The sequence below is a fragment of the Dermacentor albipictus genome, chromosome 5 (assembly GCF_038994185.2).
Source record: "Dermacentor albipictus isolate Rhodes 1998 colony chromosome 5, USDA_Dalb.pri_finalv2, whole genome shotgun sequence".
In the NCBI taxonomy this organism is placed as follows: domain Eukaryota; kingdom Metazoa; phylum Arthropoda; class Arachnida; order Ixodida; family Ixodidae; genus Dermacentor; species Dermacentor albipictus.
Genome location: NC_091825.1, coordinates 7,243,997 through 7,265,388, shown reverse-complemented (window position 1 = coordinate 7,265,388; position 21,392 = coordinate 7,243,997). Strand labels below are relative to the sequence as shown.

The 21,392-nt window shown below is 46.3% G+C and overlaps 1 protein-coding gene and 1 pseudogene across 6 annotated transcripts in view; both read right to left on the bottom strand.

Moving 5' to 3' along the window:
- Sting (transmembrane protein sting) overlaps window positions 1–21,392 on the bottom strand; it is a 402,026-nt gene that overhangs the window by 53,284 nt on the left and 327,350 nt on the right. The window contains exon 7 of one of the 6 annotated variants that reach the window (XM_070538242.1): window positions 9,249–9,363. The exons of the other annotated variants lie outside the window; for them this stretch is intronic. Coding sequence (XP_070394343.1) covers window positions 9,249–9,363 — 115 coding nt within the window. The remainder of the gene's footprint in view (window positions 1–9,248; window positions 9,364–21,392) is intronic. 6 annotated transcript variants of the gene reach the window in all.
- On the bottom strand, window positions 360–3,952 carry LOC139046777 (uncharacterized; annotated as a pseudogene).

The following is a 21,392-nucleotide window of genomic DNA, read 5'->3' as shown; positions in this document are numbered from 1 at the left end:
AGCCATTTAGCTCATGTGCCTCCAGCAAAGAAACCATGCTATGTTGCAGACAGACTTTATTTGCCTTATTAAATAGCACTTTTAAACAGTACTAGAGAACTGTTTTATGCAATAAAGCATAGTACAAAAGTGACTAGAAATGCCAAAGCACAATTTTGTGCTGTCGGCCACAAGAGAATGATTCGACATACACAGCTGTATCAAAACTATAAATAATTTCGCTATTTAGACGTGCATACATGCACCATTTGAGTATGTCTTGTTAACGCTGCAAAATAAGCTTTAAAACATGAATAATGATTTTTTTTTACATTTAACCCACACATATTCCACAATAAAAACATGGAACGTTCTTTCCGTCAGTGCGTTTTGCTACTTTTTTTCAGCTCGCCAAGCTCGAAAAGTGCAGTAGCCAGGCTCGCATTCCCTTCAGCTAACTGCTGCCCATTTTGAACCTGCTCTATGCTCTTGTGAGCCAAGCCAGAAGAGATTGTCTCTTCTGCACGTTTAAGCAGTGCACGGCATGATGCAACCTTTTCATTTAAGCCCCTTTTCAGTTGTTCCATAGTAATGGCATTGGGCTGGGTCTGTGTGGTTGCAGGCTTCGTCACCTCCGAATCTTCACTTTCCTTTTCAAACCTATCTGCATAACATGTCCCTGCCTTCTTTAGACATCGGACCAGCTTAGGTGACAGGGGTACTTTGGTGGCATCCACGCTGTACCTTTGCAAATATGTCTTAACATGTCCTTGCCTTCTTTACACATCGGACCAGCTTAGGTGACAGGGGTACTTTGGTGGCACCCCGTTGTACCTTTGCAAATATGTATTAACCTGCCGTAGTCCATTCAGGCTATTAACGGACAAAGAGGCACGGCCCTCAAGCAGACGCTTAGTTATACTGTACCCTCTCTCGCAATCTGCATTACCATGCGGGAGAGACAGGAGGGCTTTCACGAGTTTCGCAAGCAGTAGGTACTTTTGCTCACCAGCAGTTGATTTCCGTTTAAATACTTTAGCCCATGAACTTTCAATCTTTCAGGCACTGAAACTTCGCTGCTGTTCAGTGGATCGCATTTGAGCATGTACCATTCGCCAATTAATGAAGATATTTCATTCAGCTGTAGCACTTGTGGCAGTTGTGAAGCAAGGTATCGCAGTGAGCGGACTTCCGAGTCTGCATCTGTGAAGTGCAAACCAAGAATGCTTACATGTTGCAGCAGTTTGTTTTCAAGGGGTAGCTTTTGCAGTAAGTCTTGTGAGCACGCTTTTTAAAAAGCGCGGGCCCCAAGTCGCAAACGCTTTCTCTCAGGGATGTTCCAGGTCTGCATTGCGTCATATCTATCCATACCCAACTCGGGCTTTGTCTTCCACAGTGTGGAGTCTTGCAGGTTAAGGCTCTTCAGATCATCAACTGTCTTGCCCTGGTAGGCGTCACTGCGTAAGAAGCGGCCAAGAACTCGCTGAACTAATAACAACAATTCCGCATGAAGAATGTACAAAAGTGGTTCTTGTTTCTGAAACAGCTTCTGGAAGCCAGTGAATAGCTCAGCACAGTTCTTCAGGAATAGTATCTTAGCATACAGTGGTTTCTGCGAGAATGCCGCAGCCAGTTTCTTATGAAGACTTTGGGTGGCAGACCGCTGGCCAGTCTTGTTTGCTTTTTCAAAGTAGTCCTTAATGGCATCAAACTGCTCCTGAATACGGCATAGTGATTCTTGTAAAGGGAGCCACCTGTTCGACACATGTCGCAAAAACACATGCGATGAAATACCTAGGACTTCCTGGCTTATTTCTCTGAATAGCTCTTAACGGACAGCAGATTTGAAGTAATAGTAAACATTTCTTACTACTTCTTCTACATCAGGTCCAAAAGCATCTAAGCCCTTTGCAAAAGCATTGTGGACTTTGTGTAAGCTGCAGTGACTGACATCGGCAATGCTTGATGTCAGATGCTGTTCTAGCTTTCTTCTGAGACTCTTCATGACGTTAGGACCATCACTAAAGAAACAAATGATGCCCTGTCGTGACAGCTCAACAAGTGCATCTTCTACACAGCCGACAATGATCTCAGCGGTGGCCCGTCTAAGATTATATGACTGGACATGTTCCACGACAACATGCTGTTCTGCTTCAGAGAAGAACCTTACAAGCACATCAAGTTGCTGCACTCGCTGGCCGGGTTTTGGAGTTTCATGCACCATGATAGAATAGAAAACACCCGGATGACATAGTTCATCCACAACTTTTGACTTGAAATATGGTCCTAGTCCATCAGACACAATGCGTGACAGCTTCAACCTGCGACATTTGAATTCCTTGGCAACACTTCTGTCTGGGAACATCATGTGGTAGATTTCTGTTGCGGTGTCGCCCCATGAAAATGGCATGCACTTGGTTGTGATAGACATGGCAAAAATTGCTTCGGCCTTGCAAACTTGATCTTGTAGAGAGGTGCTAGATGCTCTCGGTGAAAAATTCAAAGCCGCTTGCACCGATTTAGGAGGCTGAAGGTTTCCATGTTTGTCTCTGTATTTTGCAGTCGCATGGATGTGCTTCTTCATTGTCGCATGACGTTTTACTGCAGCAATACCGTGTTGCGAGCAATAAATAGTGCAATTGCAGACAACACAGAGTGCTTGTGTGTCTTCAACTTCATGTTTGCACCAAAGATGAATGGGGTCATTACTGCTGTCAATTTCATTAAGCACAGACTCCTTGACCTTGGTACTTCGCCCTAGAAAAAACAAGAAAATACACCAGTCAACTTATTTTCTAGAAATGAGAATTGGGGCACCAAGAGCTGTAATAACAAAAAATAATCTTTCCCAATAATCGCACTGGCGACATTTTTCCCAGTACACCAAGCTTAAAAGTAAGTTATGTGAATACTCTTTCCTTACACTTGAACATTCTTTACTCTTGAACGTCATATTAATTCCTGCGCAGCAAAAGCAACACGCCGTCGTAAGACTATTAGCCCTTCCGGTACTACGCGATCTACAAGAGCTGACGTCGTACTCTAGTCTGAAACTAACGCACACGCTAGCGGCAAACGCCGTAATGGAGAACCAGTCTCCAGTGCCGTAGACGTCTGACGCGCGAGAGGTGTTCAAAGTTCGGCCGGCGCACCGCGCAAACGGCAGGCCAATCGACTACCGCACAGTTACTGTATAAGTGAGCCTACAGGGTAACTCTAGACTACCGCGAAGTTGCGCGCCTCCACCGCCGGGAACGAAAATATAGGCTGCAGCTTCTTTCACGCAAAATAACTTCCGTTAGATAAAGCGATGCCTAACTTGTACATTTTATGAAAAACGATATCCAATGTCAAACGCTAAACACGGACGAGAGCTCCGATACTTCTCGAGCTCAGCTGAGTACACGGCTACCGACGGCAGGCGACCCAGCCTGTGCTCGCATCGCAGCCGACGGCTCCGCCGATATAAGCGTATTTTCTTCTTTGTATACAATTAATCCGATGAGCGACAACGATAAACAAATATTGCGGCTAGTGAGCCTCGGTGAATAATTCCGAAGCGCCATAAGCTGTAGCTTTGAAGTGAACCGGAAAAGGCCTAGCAACGATATCGGCGCTGTCGAGCGATCAGCAGCTATGAGCGAACAAAGCCGGAAATGTTTTAGCTCGCAGGTGCCGACCTGCCCGCTGCTAATCCCATGAAAGTATCGCCGAATACCCCCCCCCCCCCCCATTGTTTTATAGTACTGCTACTTCACGCTATACATGGCGCAGACTATGTCGTTTCAAGACGTTTGCTTCGCTGTCGTTTAAGTACCAACACGGTAGTACGTACGCGTTTGCACGATGCGATTCACCGACAACTTGTTTGGGCCGCTGCAACGTAATCACCGGCTCGTTTAAACTTTGCGATAACAGCTTCCGCGATAACAACGCAGCGCCTAATGAAGAGACCGTACTTACGTTTGCTCATTCTCCGAACCGTGTGGCCGTGTGTCGGAAGGCGATTTCCCGTTGCTCAATGCTGGACGAATGCGCGGGAAAATGATAGACAAGCAACAAGCCATAACCTGACAAACAAGCCGATCGGCGTGCCTGGGTCTGGTTGCCAGACCAAGAACAAATAGAAGCTATACGCGTTCTACGGTTGTGCTATGGTTGTGTTAGCAAGGCAAAGGTGGCGCTTTGGCGCAAGTTGCACTTCGTTGGGTGCAGCGAGGCGCAGACAAGTAGAATTGTGTCAAAATGGAACAAATGGCGCAGTTGGACCACCACTGCATACTGTCCCTCCCGTGAAGGCACTGGCACACTGCCAGTTGGTGCACTGATTACGATCTCAGATTCTTTTCCTCAATATACAGCAAAATGAAAAAAAAAAACAAATGCATATAACTAATGTATAACACGAAGGAACGCGGGTGTATAAATATCTGTGTGCGTACACGTTACGATGACCACAGATCAAGACAATAAATGTGTTTGTACCCTTGCTCAAAATTATATGTCGCCTCCTTGTCGTGTGCTACACAGCTTCGCTGGTCATCCACCTCCACAGAGTGGAATGGCTCATGATTTTATTGTCTAAATCTTCAAATTTTTATGCTAACGCTGTGCAGCATGACAGGATGAGCACCGAGAAGAATTTTGACACTCACACAGTGCTAACTTGCAACAACAAATCTTTATTTTTGCGTGCGCACACTACGTCAACAATGAGAGGAACACACCAAGGCACCAATACTCGTCAAAGCAGCTTAATCGCAACTTGCTAGCACTTTCACACAGTTACTTTTATAACTCGAGAAACTGCGTCTCTATTTAGAGTAACACCACTGAAGGCATGCTCACACACCTTTCTTTATTTCTTCAGTTTGATACACCTCAAGAATTTCTCTTGTCATTCTTCATAGGGCCTGATTCAATATAGAGGCTAAAACAGTATAACTATAATGGCACCAAAGTTGTTTCTGGCTATCCGACATGCGTTGCCGGATGTGTGACAGCGTCCTGGTCTGAAAAAAACTGGCCTGCCTGCCCTGTCCAGCGCACCTGCCTGCCCGCATGCTACATAAACTAAAGCTAGTAAATAAGCTACAGTTGCAGCTTCCCGCAACTGCAGCTTATGCAACCGCAACCTTTACTAAGAAATGATGGCGATGTACACTATGTGCGAAAGTGAGCATACTTGTTCTTTTTTTGCCCCTGCACTGCCGGAAGTGCCGTTGCTGCAAGACGGATGCATGGATGTTATGAGCGTCCCCTTTGGAACGGGGCGGCGCGTTGCGACACCAAGCTCTTGCTATTATACTGCCTAATGTCCTACATAAGCTAAGAAAGAAAAACTTTGCTTTTGTACGTCTCCGTTTTTTGTCGTTTCCTTACTTTTCTTCCACCAATCTTTCAATCGCCTCTTACTAATTTCTACTGCCGACATGTTTACTTTTTCCCTGCTCTCACTGAACCCAAGGGCTCACGGAGGCCAATGGTGCCTAAATCGACCGCTGGGCAGATGTCCTCATATTTTTTGCAGATGATCAAAGGCGAGCGCGATCTAGTGGTACTGCAAGAAAACCAATTAACGCGGACAACCTGATGCCTATCTCGCTCCCATTGTTTGTGGGCAAACTAATGGAGACGACGGTGCGAGGTAGGCTCTCAGAATATTTGGAAAAGCATAACACTTTTGCAGACACCATGTTCGGTATCCGCCCTCACAAGTCGGCACAAGACCTATTATTACAACTCAATCACGACATACTAGAGCCCTCACAACGACAAAGTTGTCCTGGCCTTAGATTTAAAAGGAGCATTCGACAACGTTAAACACAGCACTATCTTAGCACACCTCAGTGAGACCCGCTGTGGCAAAGACACATTTCAGTATATCAAGGATTTCTGGAAGGATCGAGCCGCGCTCGTCAGAATCCTAGACACTGAATATGCACCTTACGAAATGGGTACTAAGGGGACGCCACGAGGCGCTGTACTTTCCCCGCTGCTATTTAACCCTGCGATGCTGCATCTGCCGGCCCAAATAAACGGTATTGAAGGCGCGCGGTAAGCGCTGTACGCCGACGATATCACCATTGGGCCACAGAGGAAAACAGGGCATATGGAGGAAAACCTACAAGCAGCCGCCGACGTAGTGGATCGCTACGTAGGGCGCTGTGGATTACAGTGTGCACCAAACAAATCAGAATTTGTGCACCCTAAACCAACACCTAAGGACACCACACAAATACGTCTCTTTGGCTAGTGGTCCCATACATGAGGCCAAGGGCCTCCGAATTCTCGGACTCCTTATCCACAATCAGAGAAGAGTCGACACAACACTAGAAAAGCTCCGCAGGGTGGGGACCAAGTGGGCCGAATGGTCCGGAGTGTCTCCAACAAGAGAGGGGAATTACGAAGCAGGGACGCTGTGCGGCTAGCTCATGATTTCGTAACCAGCCGAATTCTATATTCGGTCCCCTATCTCCATCTGCGGAAACATGATGAAGCCAAACTCGAGGTCATGCTCCGCAAAGTAATGAAGGAGGCCCTTGACCTCCTTGTCGCAACATCGAACTCGAGACTTCTCGCTTTGGGAGTAGCGAACACCTTTCAGGAGCTTAAAGAAGCCCATCTTACCAGCCAATACACACGCCTAGCTGAGACAAAGTCGGGACAGCATTTGCTGGACCGGCTCTATAGAAACACAGCTTTCACATTCAGGAGCGGGTCCGAGTGCTCGAACTCTGGTGACGCACCATCGGAGTTCGACCCCTCCCCATAAAGATGGATAGGAAAGACCACAATGCCGTCGCCAGGCGACGGCGGACGCCTTGCAACGCCACTATGAATACAAACGCGGAGTCTTCTGCGTGGATATGGCCGGTCCATGCCGCGCGGGTTGGTATACGGCAGCGGTCAACCACGAGAAAAAGCAAGTAGATGGGCTCACTTTCAAAGCCTCGGGCTCAACACATGCAGAAGTAGATATTGCCCTTGCTGCCTCTGACCCCCAGTTTCAATATATCATAACCGACTCGCGCGGAGCTTGTCGAAATTATGAAGCTGGTTGGGTCACCCCACTAGCGAAACGAATTTTGGAGAACTATAGCAACGGGAGAATCGATCCTACCCCCCATTGCCTGATCTGGACTCCGAGCCACCAGGGCCTAGCAGGGAAAGAAGCCGCGAACACGGCGGCCCGAGCATTCATCTACCGGGCGTCCCAGTTAGACCATGAGTACCTGAGTACGGAAATAATTAGAAGAATAAGAATGGGCTGGGGTGCGGTTGGCGGGCATTCTCAGATCATGAACAGCAGGTTGCCATTATCCCTCAAGAGAAAAGTCTATAATAGCTGTGTCTTACCAGTACTCACCTACGGGGAAGAAACCTGGAGGCTTACGAAAAGGGTTCTACTTAAATTGAGGACGACGCAACGAGCTATGGAAAGAAGAATGATGGGTGAACGTTAAGGGATAAGAGCAGATTGGGTGAGGGAACAAAAGCGAGTTAATGACATCTTAGTTGAAATCAAGAAAAAGAAATGGGCATGGGCAGGACATGTAATGCGGAGGGAAGATAACCGACGGTTATTAAGGGTTCAGGACTGGATCCCAAGGCAAGGGAAGCGTAGCAGGGGGCGGCAGAAAGTTAGGTGGGCGGATGAGATTAAGAAGTTTGCAGGGACGACATGGCCACAATTAGTACATGACCGGGGTTGTTGGAGAAGTATGGGAGAGGCCTTTGCCCTGCAGTGGGCGTAACCAGGCTGATGATGATGATGATGATGACCTCGAAGCCGAAGGCAGCTATTTCGGTACATTTAAAGATATCACGACCTTTTACAAAGATAGGCATCGCCAATACCCAACTCCTGCAAAACGGCTTGGCAAGGCTAATTAACGCATCTTGATCCGACTTTTCACTAACACTTTATTGTGCCCGGCAATCTTGAAACATTTCGATTGCTCCTTCACTGGCAAGTGCCAATACTGTGGGGGAGTGGTTGAAACCTACCACATGGTTTCGGCTTGTCAGCTAAATTCAGCTCTTTCCCTCGACCCTAACCCAACCTGAGAGGAGTGGGAGGCGACGCTGCTCGGACCTTCAGGCCCAGAAGGCCTCGGTTTAGCGGGCTAAGCTGGCGTCTTGTACCAATGGGGCCCCGGAATGGGGACTTCACCCACTGCGGAGCCCCTTAAGGGCTCCACCTCTCTTTTTGTTGTCAATAAAAGCTTTCAAGCAGGCAAGCAAGAAACCCAGCGGCGCAAGCGGCACACACCGCCCGATGTGATTGATTGAGCTTTCGTCCACAGGCACGATAAATGCATTGGGAGGTAGTGGTATACAGCTTCACTGTAGTACCACAACAAACATTTTTCAAAATCCAAGATTAAGGAGTAAATTGGGTAACATTTGTCTAGTACAGCCGTTAAATCATGGACGAACCCTGCCAGCTGCGTTAAACAAGAAAAAAACAACAACAGAAACCATGTTGTTGAGGGCATCTATATAGTGCATCATATACCTAAAAATTACATGCTCAAAAATATTGCTACGAACGCTTGTTTGGATATGGGAAGGTATTTAAGAGTGCATCGTGTGGTCCAGATGTGTGCACACACACCATATCTGCCATTTTCCAATCAGCTGGCAATGCAGTTTCTGGCAAAGACTTTGTAAAAATAATATTAAGGTAGGCCATGCATTACATCTGCTCCCTATCACAGCCAAGCAGTGTGATGCTTTCTGTAGGAAGTAGTTGACACAAATGGAAGCTGGATTACTCCAAATCGCAATTATATCGGATGCATGTCCAGAGAGCACCTTCCCTTACCTCTGTTTTTGTTCTTTGCATATTTGGGGGGGGGGCATTCTTGCAAGATAAATAATTTTCTTGAATGTGCATGAATTAAACATCCTGTATGTCTCTGACCTTCGATGCGTAACAGTTATTAGATTAGATTAGATTGTGGGGTTTCATGCAGTAAAACCAGAACAAGTTTACAACCACACTAAATTTTGGGTCATTTCTGTGCCAAAATCAAGATGGGTAAATGTCGGCCAAAAAACATCCAAACGTGACCAACTTAAACACACAATTGCAATTGCAAGAAGGGGCATGCATGCCTGCTGCACTGCATCACTAAAAGTTATGTTTTAACAAAAGTGGCAAGCACTGTGGATGCCTTCCGAGGTCTTGTCTTCAGTCTCCGTGGCGGAAGTGTACAAACATCAGAGTCTTAACGAAGTAGTTCAAGCAACAGCCAACTCACTCAGACTCAGTGGCCTGTGGTAAGTGAAGAAGACACTGTATGCCAAGCCATCCCCAGGTGCTAGGCCATTGCTGCTTGTTGCCAAGGCCCAGCCAAGCTGAGTGCGGTGCTGCATCTGCCATCAAAGAGGAGGTCACACTAGACATTCACTCAATGAGGCGAAACAAATACCGCACAGCACAGCATAACTTTCATCCAAGTTCTTGCCAAGTCATGACACACCATCTGTTCGTTCAAGTCATGACACCCCTTCAACTCATTCAAGTTGAAAAACTAAGTTTGGGCACCTTCCATTTCAGACTTTTAGGGAACAAAAATAAATAGGCACAGTGTAAAAGAGTTAGACAAAGCACTTACTTTTAGCAATCATTTATATTCACAAGCATCACATACATATACAGGAGACAGATAACCATAGTCATCATCAGCAGCAGCAGCCAATTTTATGTCCACTGCAGCACGAAGGCCTCTCCCAGCGATCTACAATTACCCCTGTCCTGCGCCAACCGATCCCAACTAGCACCCGCAAATTTCCTAATTTCCTCGCACCACCTAGACTTCTGCAGTCCTCTACTGAGGTTCCCTTCTCTTGGTATCCATTCTGTCACCATAATGGTCCACCGGTTATCTAATCTGCGCATTACATGACCTACCCAGCATCATTTCTTCCTTAATTTCAATTAAAATAGTGGTTATACCCGTTTGCTCTCTGATCGAAAGCACTCTTTCTGTCACTTAATGTTATGCCTGGCAATCTTCGTTCGATCGCTCTTTGCGCGGTTCATAACTTGTTCTCAAGCTTCATTGTCAGTCTCCAAGTCTCAGCCCCATATGTCAGCCATGGTAAAATGCACTTATGGTACACCTTCCTTCTCAATGATAATGGTAAGCTTCCAGTCAGGAGCTGACAATGTCTCCCGTATGCGATCTAACCCATTTTTATTCTTCTACGAATTTCCTTCTCATGATCAGGATTCCGTGTGATTAATTGACCTAGGTAAACGCACTCCTTCATAGACTCTAGAGGCTGACTTGCGATGTTGAACACTTGTTCCCTTGCCCAGTTATTTATCATTGTCTTCTGCATATTAATCTTCAACCCCACTCTTACACTCTCCCTGTTAAGGTCCTCAATCATTTGTTGTAACTCGTCCGCAGTGTTGCTGAATAGAACAATGTCATCGGCAAACCGAAGGTTGCCGAGGTATTCGCCGTCGATATTTACTCCTAAACCATATCAGTTTAATGCCTCGAATACTTCTTCCAAACACGCAGTAAATAGCATTAGAGAGATTGTGTCTCCTTGTCTGACCCCTTTCTTTATGAGTATCTGCCTACTTTTCTTGTGTAGAATTAAGGCGGCTGTGGAATCTCTGTAGATATTGTCATGTGGTAGTGGCAATAAAGAACACAGTAGCCATTCTGTGAAAGACAAAACTAGCTTTTATTGGGCGAACCTGTGCCCAGTAAACAGGCTACACTTAAAGCACAACGAGAGCGGCGAACACAGTCGGCGATCGTCGAAAATCTGATCAGCGGGTCAAGCGCGTCGGCTTTTATACAGCAGTCGTCGAATGTTCCAGGCTAATCATTGGGAGCTGCATGCCTTCCACAAAGTTCTGCACCATTTGCGTCACGCGATGCAATCAGATAACACAAGGTTCGGCGACAACAGACAGCGGATAGAAGCATTGATAACTTTCCAGAAACTTCGGATGCATGCAGGCGCGTCCCGCGCTCTGCGATAACATTTGTTAGGCGGCGAGGCGTAATCGCCCGATAAATATAAGTACACGTGTCAATATTTTCCAGGGTATTTAAGTAAGCAGTCTGTACTCCTTGATTACGCAGTGCTGCTATGACTGCTGGTATCTCTACTGAATCAAATGCTTTTTCGTAATCTATGAAAGCCACATAGAGAGTCTTATTGTACTCTGCGGATTTCCCGATAACCTGATTAATGACATGGATGTGATCCACTGTAGGGTATCCCTTCCGAAAGCTAGCCTGTTCCCTTGGTTGACTAAATTCCAGTGTTGCCCTTATTCTATTGGGAGATTATTTTGGTAAATATTTTATATAATACTGGGAGTAAGGTAATGGGCCTATAATTTTTCAGTACCTCTAACTTTTTGTGGATTAGTATAATGTTTGTATTCTTCCCGTTTTCTGGGACCATTGCAGTCGATAGACACTTCGTATAAGGAGCCGCCAGTTTTCCAATCATTATGTCTCCTCCATCTTTTATTAAAATGACTGTTATTCCATGTTCCCCTGCCGCTCTTCCTCATTTCATTCTTAATTGCAAGGCTCCTCTGACCTCATCACTAGTTATAGGAGGAGTTTCTGAATCCTGCTCATTATTATTTCGAATGGAATACGCCCGAGTCCTCTGGGTACTGTACAGGTAACTATAGAATTCTTCCACTGCTTTTATTATGCCTTCGAGATTGCTGATGATATTACCCAGCTTGTCTATCAGTGCATACATCTTGATTTGTCCTATGCCAAGTTTCCTTCTCACTGATTTAAGGCTGCGTCCATTTTTTACGGCTTCTTCAGTCTTTCTCACGTTATAATTTCGAATATCACTTATTTTTGCTTTGTTGATCAGTTTCAACAGTTCCGCGAAATCTATCTTAACTCTTGAGTTGGACACTCATTCTTTGTCGTTTCCTTGTTAGGTCCTTTGTTACTTGGGAGAGCTTGCCTAGTGGTTGCCTTGGTGCCTTGCTTCTCACTTCAATTGCTGCCTCTGAAGCCAGCCTCGTTACGGTTTCAGTCATTACCTCTATGTCATCAACATCATGATCACCTCGCTGTTCTAAGGCTGCATATTTGTTAGCAAGTACCAGCTTAAATTTCTCTGCTTTTTACCCTTACTGCCTCTATACTGACCTGTTTTTTACCAATTTTATTCTTTCTCTGTTCAAACTGAGGTGAATCCTAGCCCTCACTAACCTATAGTGTGCAATCGCATTAGCACAAGTTGATAAATCATGACATAAACAAGCAGGTAACAAATGAGGACAACAATTAATGGTAAAAAATTCAGAAAGTGCTAAACTGCAAGATTATGAGAGTAGTTTATACTGTCATCCCAGCTGAGCCGCTCTCTCCATGTGGTTCAGGCAGAATTTTTTTGTTTAAAAGTCAATAGCTAGGGCACTAACACATGTGTAACTCCTACTAGCGATGTTTGCTGCTTCTATATACTCACTGTGCATACTGTGCCACACCCACAGTTCCTGCAGTGACAGCTGAGATGGCCGACACCTCAGAACTGCGCAACCTGTCGTTCACACAGCGTTCCGCGCAGGACAATGGTGGCACATAAACAATGGTATTTGCCTGGCAACCTTTCTAATGCTGGTGTAGATGGTTCCGCACAGACTTGCAAGCTTGTTAGGCATTGAGACGACATCTTTAAAGTTGTCATTGTTGCCAACCTTCTTCAGCCTGTCTTCTATTTTACATCTCAGATGGGCTGAACACACGATTGGAAACACCACCAAGATTAGTCTTCTCAGGGCCAAACAAGCTATCACTTTACAAGATTACTTACTGTCGATGCCAGTAGGTAGCTCCACTTCCCCCTTTGTTTAGTGTATGGTGATGACTTGTCTACTCACAAGTTTGTGTTCAAGTCCATACATGTGCTTTTTCTTATCCTTTTCTCTTTGATATCTAATCGCATATTAATGATGCAATAGTATTCCAAGCCTTTTGCTCGGTAACCTTTCCAGTTATTATTAAACTTCCCTCACCAGTGAACGTGTATATTCGGACACACTGACTGATGCATATGGATTCCTTTAAATATATTCTTAGAGTATACAAGTTGTGTGCACTATGGATAGGCATCACAGTGTGAACAATGTAGCGATGAGTGTTCAAGAGGTTAGTGTTATAGGCTAGCAATCTCGCACAAGGCATCAGCAACTTTCCAAGCAGTCTGGCTAAAAGGACCTAAAATATAAAATATTGTACAGTTAGACCTCGATATAATGAAGTTGGTAAAGTCGGCAATTTGTTTCATTATTGGCAAATTGATTCCGACTAAACGGCACGGGCCACTATCGTCTTCACGCATATAAAACTTCGTCGTATTGAAATTCGATCTTTTATGCAAATAATTACAGTCGCCACACAGAATTTTCCACATTATCGAGCTATTGAAAAAAAAAAACTTATGAATTAGGCAGTCGGCGACAAATGATACGGTTTCGTGCCGCGTCGACAACATCTTCAGATTGGCGGCAGAAATTAAGTGAAGCCAGCAACGCTTTCGCGCGCATTCCGCCCCCGCAGCTGATAGCATCGCACGCAATGGGACGACACTATCATGGAAAGCTCTAGCAGTGGCGAGCGAATATTTCATCTGCCTCTCGCACCAACGGGTCACCAAAACTCCAGATTACGCAACTTCCAATACTAAGCGCATGGGAAGACCGCCTACATGATGCCATGCCATCTCGGTACGCTCACTCTTTACACAGGCGGCAGATTACCTCTAATGCAAGGTGAGAGCGGCTGCATATCCACTCAGCCGCACTTACAGCCAGGCGCACAGCCACAGCCAAGACATGCGTGAACTTACCCTCCACTGCGCCCCCCACCCCCTCGCATGCACTGGATCATGTTACCGCGATCTCTCCTCCCCTTCTTTCCCTTTGCTGGAAGGCAGCACTCGTGAAGCCACCATTCTTGTCTCACCTTTGCACACTTACACTGGCACCTAAAGCACACAGTGCGCAGTGCGCGACAGGATCTTATCGCACTTTTTATATGGAACATGACGCGGCTTCACTTCAGTGGCCGTTCTTGTGCGGTGCGTGATTTTAGAGGTGCGTTTGCAAGCAGCCACTTGCAGTTCAATCATTTGACCATCTGCCTCGGGATTCTTTTGCGGCGGCAGTGAAATTTCGTAGTATTCAAATCACATACGAACACACTTCGTTATATTGAAGTTCGTTATATCAATGCTTCACTGTATCCCTTTGCTGACTACTGTATAAACAAAATATTCTACTCTCTTTAAGGCCTTCACAAATCCTCATGAATTCATGCCAACATTTCAAATCAGGCCTCAGGTGGTGGCATGAGTTTAATCCCTCAGTGGGCCTCTTCGATTTTCGGAGTTCTGGCAGCCCACTGGCAGCCAGACGGCACCCAGCTAGTTCCGGTCCTAATAGCAAGTCACGTGGGCTGGAATCTCAAGAAAGCAAAATCAAATGCCAAGACAGTTGCCCACAGGATAAACATAAACAAGCTTTCAGCATGGCACCGGCCAGGGAGGCCGGAGCACGGTCGGTGCAGTGCGTCCACTTAAGCGTTGCCAGCTTGAAAATATATAGTTGCATTCCGGGATACAATGACTTTCACGATATTTCGTGCGACTTGGATGAGAATGCACACTGGACACCTCACTTTGCACAACGCAACAAACGGCCTCCAATATGTGATGCCAAGACGCAAACTCACACGTGAGTGATCGACATATATCCAAAATAGATCGCTCGAGGACGCCTGCTTGCAGCGATCACGTCGCCCAAGGGCAACTTTAAGTTGGCATTTTGTCATCATTTGACAAGACATGAAAAAGCAGGATATTGGGTACCTCTCATAGGCATAAAAGTTCGTGCCGACTTGCTTGGGCTTCGATTTCAGAAAGTTTGTTTCAGCTGATCGTCCTTCTCTTCTGCACCTGTGCTGAAAAAGCTCAAGGATACGGCTCGCGCATGAAAATCCATTCCACCTGTAACCAGCTGTAGCGAAAAGTCTCATAAGAAAAAGAATATGGTCATGATCAGAAGAGCAATCAGCTAACATAAGTGCGGCCATTGCAACCAGTGCATTCTGTTAACATCAACGGCCTAGTAAGAACACATGGGTTTCGACCTGCATTCGACGAAGAAGATGCAACGACAACAAACGATGAAGAGACGCAACGAACACTCGCTACCTGCGACACCTTTGCTAACTGCAGAAAACAGAGATACGTGAGAGGCGCGAGAAGCGATACCACCAGGGAAAGATAAACCCAAAAGGCACCGCAACGTGTGTAAATGAGCGCCTACAACTTGATGATGATGTATGGGTTTTTTTTTGGCGCACGCGCCAGGTATGGCCAAAGAGCGCCATGTCTGTGCTAATGGGTTTGCAATGTACTGATGATTACTATGAGGTTGGTGTGACGTGGCTGTAAAGGGGCCTTAAAATATACGCACTAAAGTGCGTAAAATCTGTATAATAAAATTATGGCGATGAGGTATGACTTGTACTATGAACATTTAGATGCATTTAAAAGAATGATACGATAGGTAAAATATAGCAGATTATAAGAAATGCTAGAGCACTACTGGCTCCATAGGGCCCTTGAAAACACAAGGGCCTGGAGGCATGTGCTATTCAGAACAATTATCGCAGCGGCATCCTCTGGAGCGAGGATGCTCTACGAATTTATTGGGCTTATAACGTGTTGAACTACATCCTTTAAGAAGTCGAGGACTGCCTTGGTGTTAAAAAGCGGTTCCTTACCAAGAAACATAGCCGGGTGAAGAGGTATGCAATGACGATATGCAAGAGGAAAATTTTTCTTTCTTTCAGCTTCGGCTTCGCGACACTCCAAGAGGACGTGGAGGACGGTCAGCCTCTCACCACATCGACCACAGGTTGGCGGTTCGTTTCCAGTAAGAAGAAAATTGTGTGTACCAAATGTGTGCCCTATTCTGAGGCGGCAGAATAGGACATCTGTTCGCCGTGATTTTGATGGGAAGGGCCAAAAACCTAGCTGTGGCTTTATAACGTGCAGTTTATTGTTTATTTCTGCGTTCCACATGCATTGCTAGTGTTGTCGCAGTTTCTTACGCAAGAAAGGCTTGAGATCTGTGACCGGGACAGCAACTGCAGAAGAAGTGTTTAGTGATGTGAGTGAAGTGGCCATTTTATCAGCCAGTACATTGCCCTCGATACCTCTATGGCCAGGTACCCAGCATATTATGATGTTCTGGTTAGATGTGTACGCTTTACACAATACCGAATACAGTTCATTGAATACGGGATTTTTATGTTTGTAGAGTGACATTAGGGCCTTCACGACGCTTAGAGAGTCTGTATAGATCGCTGCTTTTGGAAGTTTTGATCTTCTTATATGCTTCACAGCAGAGAGTAATGCGTAGGCCTCGGCCGTAAAGATGCTTGTTTCCGGATGCAGTACATCGGATTCCGAGAAGGATGGGTACATCGGATTCCGAGAAGGATGGGCCGACGGCTGCATAGGATACCCCGGCATTTGACTTCGAAGCGTCTGTATAGTACACTGCGCAGGAGTGTTTGTACTGCAGTTCTAGGAAATGCATTCTGATTTCGGCCTCAGGAGCGTGCTTTGTAACTTTTATAAAGGATATGTCACATTGTATAACCTGCCACTCCCAAGGAGGTAAGAGCTTGGTTAGGTGTATTAAGCGATGCTCGAGGAGTGGGATATGCAATTCATCGCTAAGCTCCTTCACACGCAGCTAGAAAGGCTGTCTTATGAAGGGGCGATTGCTGAAAAGTGTAGCGCATGTCATATCAGTAACGGTATGAAAACATGGATGTTCAGGATTGGAGCGTACTTTAAGGAAATATGTAAAGCTAATGTATGATCTATGTAGGTGGAGAGACCATTCATTCGATTCGGCATATAAGCTTTCAATCGGGCTTGTTCTGAAAGCGCCCGTGGCTAAGCGGATACCTAGATGGTGAACAGGGTCTAGCATCTTTAGCGCGCTCGGGGCGGCAGAGTTATATACCACGGCACCATAATCTAATCGTGACCGGATGAGGCTCTTATAGAGATTCATTAGGCACTTCCTGTCACTACCCCACGTAGTCTGGGATAGAAGTTTCATTAGGTTCATTGTTTTAAGACACTTTTCTTTAAGATGTTTAATGTGTGGGACGAAAGTAAGTTTGTTGTCGAGTGTAACACCTAGAAATTTGTGCTCTTTGTTTACGGGTATCTGATGTCCACACATTTCCAAGCAAGGATCCGGAACCAAGCCTCTCTTCCTTGTAAACAGCACACAAGAACTCTTTTGAGGATTGATTTTAAAACCATTTTTCTCTGCCCACCCTGACACCTTGTTCAAACCATGCTGTACCTGTCTCTCGCACACTGCGAGGTTACAGGATTTGAAGCCTATTTGAATGTCGTCCACATAGACGGAATACAAAATGGCCGGTGGTCAGGAAGCACGAAGCGTTGTCATCTTAACAATAAAAAGTGTGCAACTGAGCACGCCTCCCTGGGGTACACCCAGTGGCGTAGCAACAGGGGGGGCCCGGGGGCCGTGGGCCCCGGGTGCAAGGGGCCAGTGAGGGGGGGGGGTGTCATATACGTCTGAAGACACCCCTCTTTCCGCCGGCTACACCCGGAGAGGGGGGGTGTCAGAACACCTATGGGCCCCGGGTGCCAGACGACCTAGCTACGCCACTGGGTACACCAGTTTCTTGTGTAAAAGGGCGTGACAGCACATTGCCGACTTTCACCCGGAAGGTACGATTGGACAAGTAGCTTTTTATTACGTTGAGCATATTACCATGAATGCCCATTTCCGATAAGTCTCGCAAGATCCCGTATCGCCACGTTGTGTCATACGCCCTTTCCATATCGAGAAATATCGAGAGGAAGAACTGTTTATGTATAAATGCGTCCCGGATATTTCCTTCAATACGTACAAGATGGTCGGTTGTGGAGCGTCCTTCTCGGAAGCCACACTGATATGGATCAAGCATTTTGTTCTGTTCAAGGAAATGGATCAGTCGCCAATTTATCATTTTTTCAAGTACTTACGCATGCAACTTGTGAGGGCTATCGGGCGGTAGCTTGCCACTGAGGAAGGATCTTTGCCTTGTTTTAAAACAGGGACCACAATGGCTTCTTTTCATGCGGTCGGGAGGTACCCTGCGTCCCAGATAGTGTTGAAAAGTGTAAGTAGTGTCACTTGCGACTCATTGTGTAAGTGTTTCAGCATTTCGTACATGATTCTATCAGATCCTAGTGCGGAGCTCTTGCATGCTCTCAAGGCAGCTCTCAATTCGGCAATACTGAAAGGACGGTTGTAAGGCTCATTCTCTCGACTTTTTCTTGTTAATGGCTTACGTTCTTCTATTTGTTTATATATGAGAAAAGATTGCGAATAATTGTTTGAACTTGACACGCTCTGAAAGTGCTCCGCAAGTGAGTCTGCCTGATCTTGCAGTGTATCGCCCTGTGTATTTACCAGAGGGAGTGAATATGTTTGTCGCCCTCTAATTCTATTTACCCTGCTCCAGACTTTGGCCTCGTCTGTAAACGAGTTAATGCTCGATAAATACTTCTGCCAGCTTTCTCTTCTGGCCAGTCGGCGGGTTCTCCTGCCTTGGGATTTTACTTGCTTAAAGTTGACTAGATTCTCTGCAGTGGGAGAAGCGCGTAGCAACCCCCACGCTTTGTTTTGTTTCTTACGAGCGATCCTGCAATCTTCGTTCCACCACGGGACCCGCCGTTTACATGCCAAGCCATTTATTTTTTATATGCATTTAGATGAAATATCTATAATGAAGGCTGTGAGATACTGCACAGCAGCATCAATTCCTAAACAAGACATGTCCTTCCATGATATACTAGTTAAGTTTTGGAACTTCTCCCAGTCGGCTGTATCGATCTTCCACCTAGGAGCCTGTGGTAGACATTCTTTTTCTTTATGTGTTTTTAGCAGTATGGGGAAGTGGTCGCTTCCGTAAGGATTGTTGGTAACTTCCCATTCGAGTTCAGACAGTATACAAGGGGAAACTAGGCTGAGGTCAATTGAAGAAAATGTTCTGTTTGCGAGAGAATAATATGTGGGTGTCTTCTTATTCAGCAGACACGCACCGGACGAAAAAAGGAACTGTTCAACGAGACGACCTCGCGCATCGATACGAGAGTCTCCCCACAGGCTGCTGTGCGCATTGAGATCGCCAAGAACAACATAGGGCTCTGGCAATTGATCTATCAAGGACTGAAATTCATGTTTGTTTAGTTGGTAATGCGGGGGTATGTAAAGCGAGCAAATGGTGATGAGTTTGTTTCGTAGGACAGCTCGAACAGCCACTGCTTCATGGGGTGTTTGTAGCTGTAAAGGTTGGCACGCTATACTTCTATGAGTGACTATGGCAACACCGCCCGATGATGCGACGGCATCATCGCGATCTTTGCGAAAAGTTAGATACTGTCGATGAAAGTTTGTGTGTTTGTTTTTTAAATGTTTCCTGTAAACACAGCACTTTTGGATTGTGTTTTTGTATAAGTTCCTGCACATCATCAAGGTTTCTGAGAAGACCTCTGACGTTCCATTGAATTGTGGATTGTGAGCTACCTCAGCGGCCGTTTCGTTTACATGTCCACGCCTGCCGGAGACACTAACTGTCATCAGGTATGCCGTGGAGTTCCTCAGGGAGGAGTTCTCAGCCCAACATTATTTAATGTGGCACTGATTGGCCTGGTGAGCGAGCTTCCACCTCACATCTACATCAGTGCATATGCAGATGACATCTGCATCTGGGCTTCTGGTACAACACGCCCACAACTTACAACGGGCTGTGTCATCTACTTCACGATACATACGGCGTCAGGGTTTGCGCTTAGCTGCCGAAAAATGTGCTGTGGTTGTATTCACGCGCAAATCCGTCTGCCGCTACCCGATCTCCATTAACGGTGTCATAATACCTTATGTCTCCCACCACAGATTCTTGGGCATTATCATCGACCGCGATTTGTCATGGACGAGGCATGTTAGTATGTTGAAGCAAAAACTTAATCTGTTTTGCCATGTTCTTCGCTTCGCAACAGGCATGAAATGGGGCCCCACGGAAGGCTCATTACTAAGACTCTATCAGTCTCTTTTCGTGGGCTACATTCGATACAGCCTTCCGATACTCTCAAACTTGAGCATTTCCTGCTTACGGACATTAGAGAGCGTCCAAGCACAGGCACTCAAAATATGCCTCGGGTTGCCACGGCGTGCCTCCAACAAAGGCGCAATTGAGGAAGCCCACGTATGCCCATTACCGATATACCTGTCCCACGAACCACTTCGTGTGTATTTACGCTTACTGACACGACACCATTGCCATCCATTGACGTCGGTTCTACATGAGCGACCGGACAGCAGTTTCACAAGTGCACTACGCTGCCATCTACCCCACATAATATCAGGCTATGCCCCTCCATATCACCCCGTCAAACCACCATGGGTGATGGTTCAACCTTCCGTATGCATACATGTCCCCGGCATACTAAAGAAATCATTGGTTCCCGTCAGTGGACTACAGCAACTTGCTCTCGCGTACATCTGGTCAGAATACCAGACATATGTTCATGTGTACACAGACGGCTCCGTGTCACCTAAGGCATCGACAGCAGCTGTGGTGATACCAGCCCAACAGATGACTCGAGGTTTCATACTAGACCATAATTCAACATCAACCGCTGCAGAGCTAGTGGCTATTCGGGAAGCGATTCGCCACATCTGCGGGGAAAGACCTCAAGAGTGGTGCATTTTCACGGACTCAAAACCCGCGCTGCAAATTTTGGGATGCTTCCTGCGCCACACCGCATATCAGGTTCTGGCCCTGCAGATCACCGAGCTACTTTCATACGCTCAAGAAAAACACCACCGCATAGTGTTCCAATGGATCCCGGGACACTGTGGGCTCAACGGTAATGAGATGGCCGATGCTGCAGCAAGGCGCGCCCTCAGCAATGGCATGCGAACTGTAGTGCCATTCTCCAGACCGGACATCACATGCCTCCTGTCGGAATTAATGAAGAGTGCGACGAGAACATACTGGGCCCAGCCATACGCTCGTCACGTCCGCCTTAAAGCCTGGATCCCGATATGAAATTTCCTATTCTGCATGGAATTCCACGCCCTCATACGTGCCTGATACACAGACTGCGATTAGGCGTCGCCTTCACGCGCAAATATTTGCACATTATTGGACGGACAGACTCCCCGGACTGTTCAGTGCGTGGCGCTGTAGAGACTATAGAACATGTGCTCGTGGTGTGCCCTGAGTATGCGCGAGAAAGACTGACATTGGCAGATACTTTGAGACATTTACACAATGGACCAC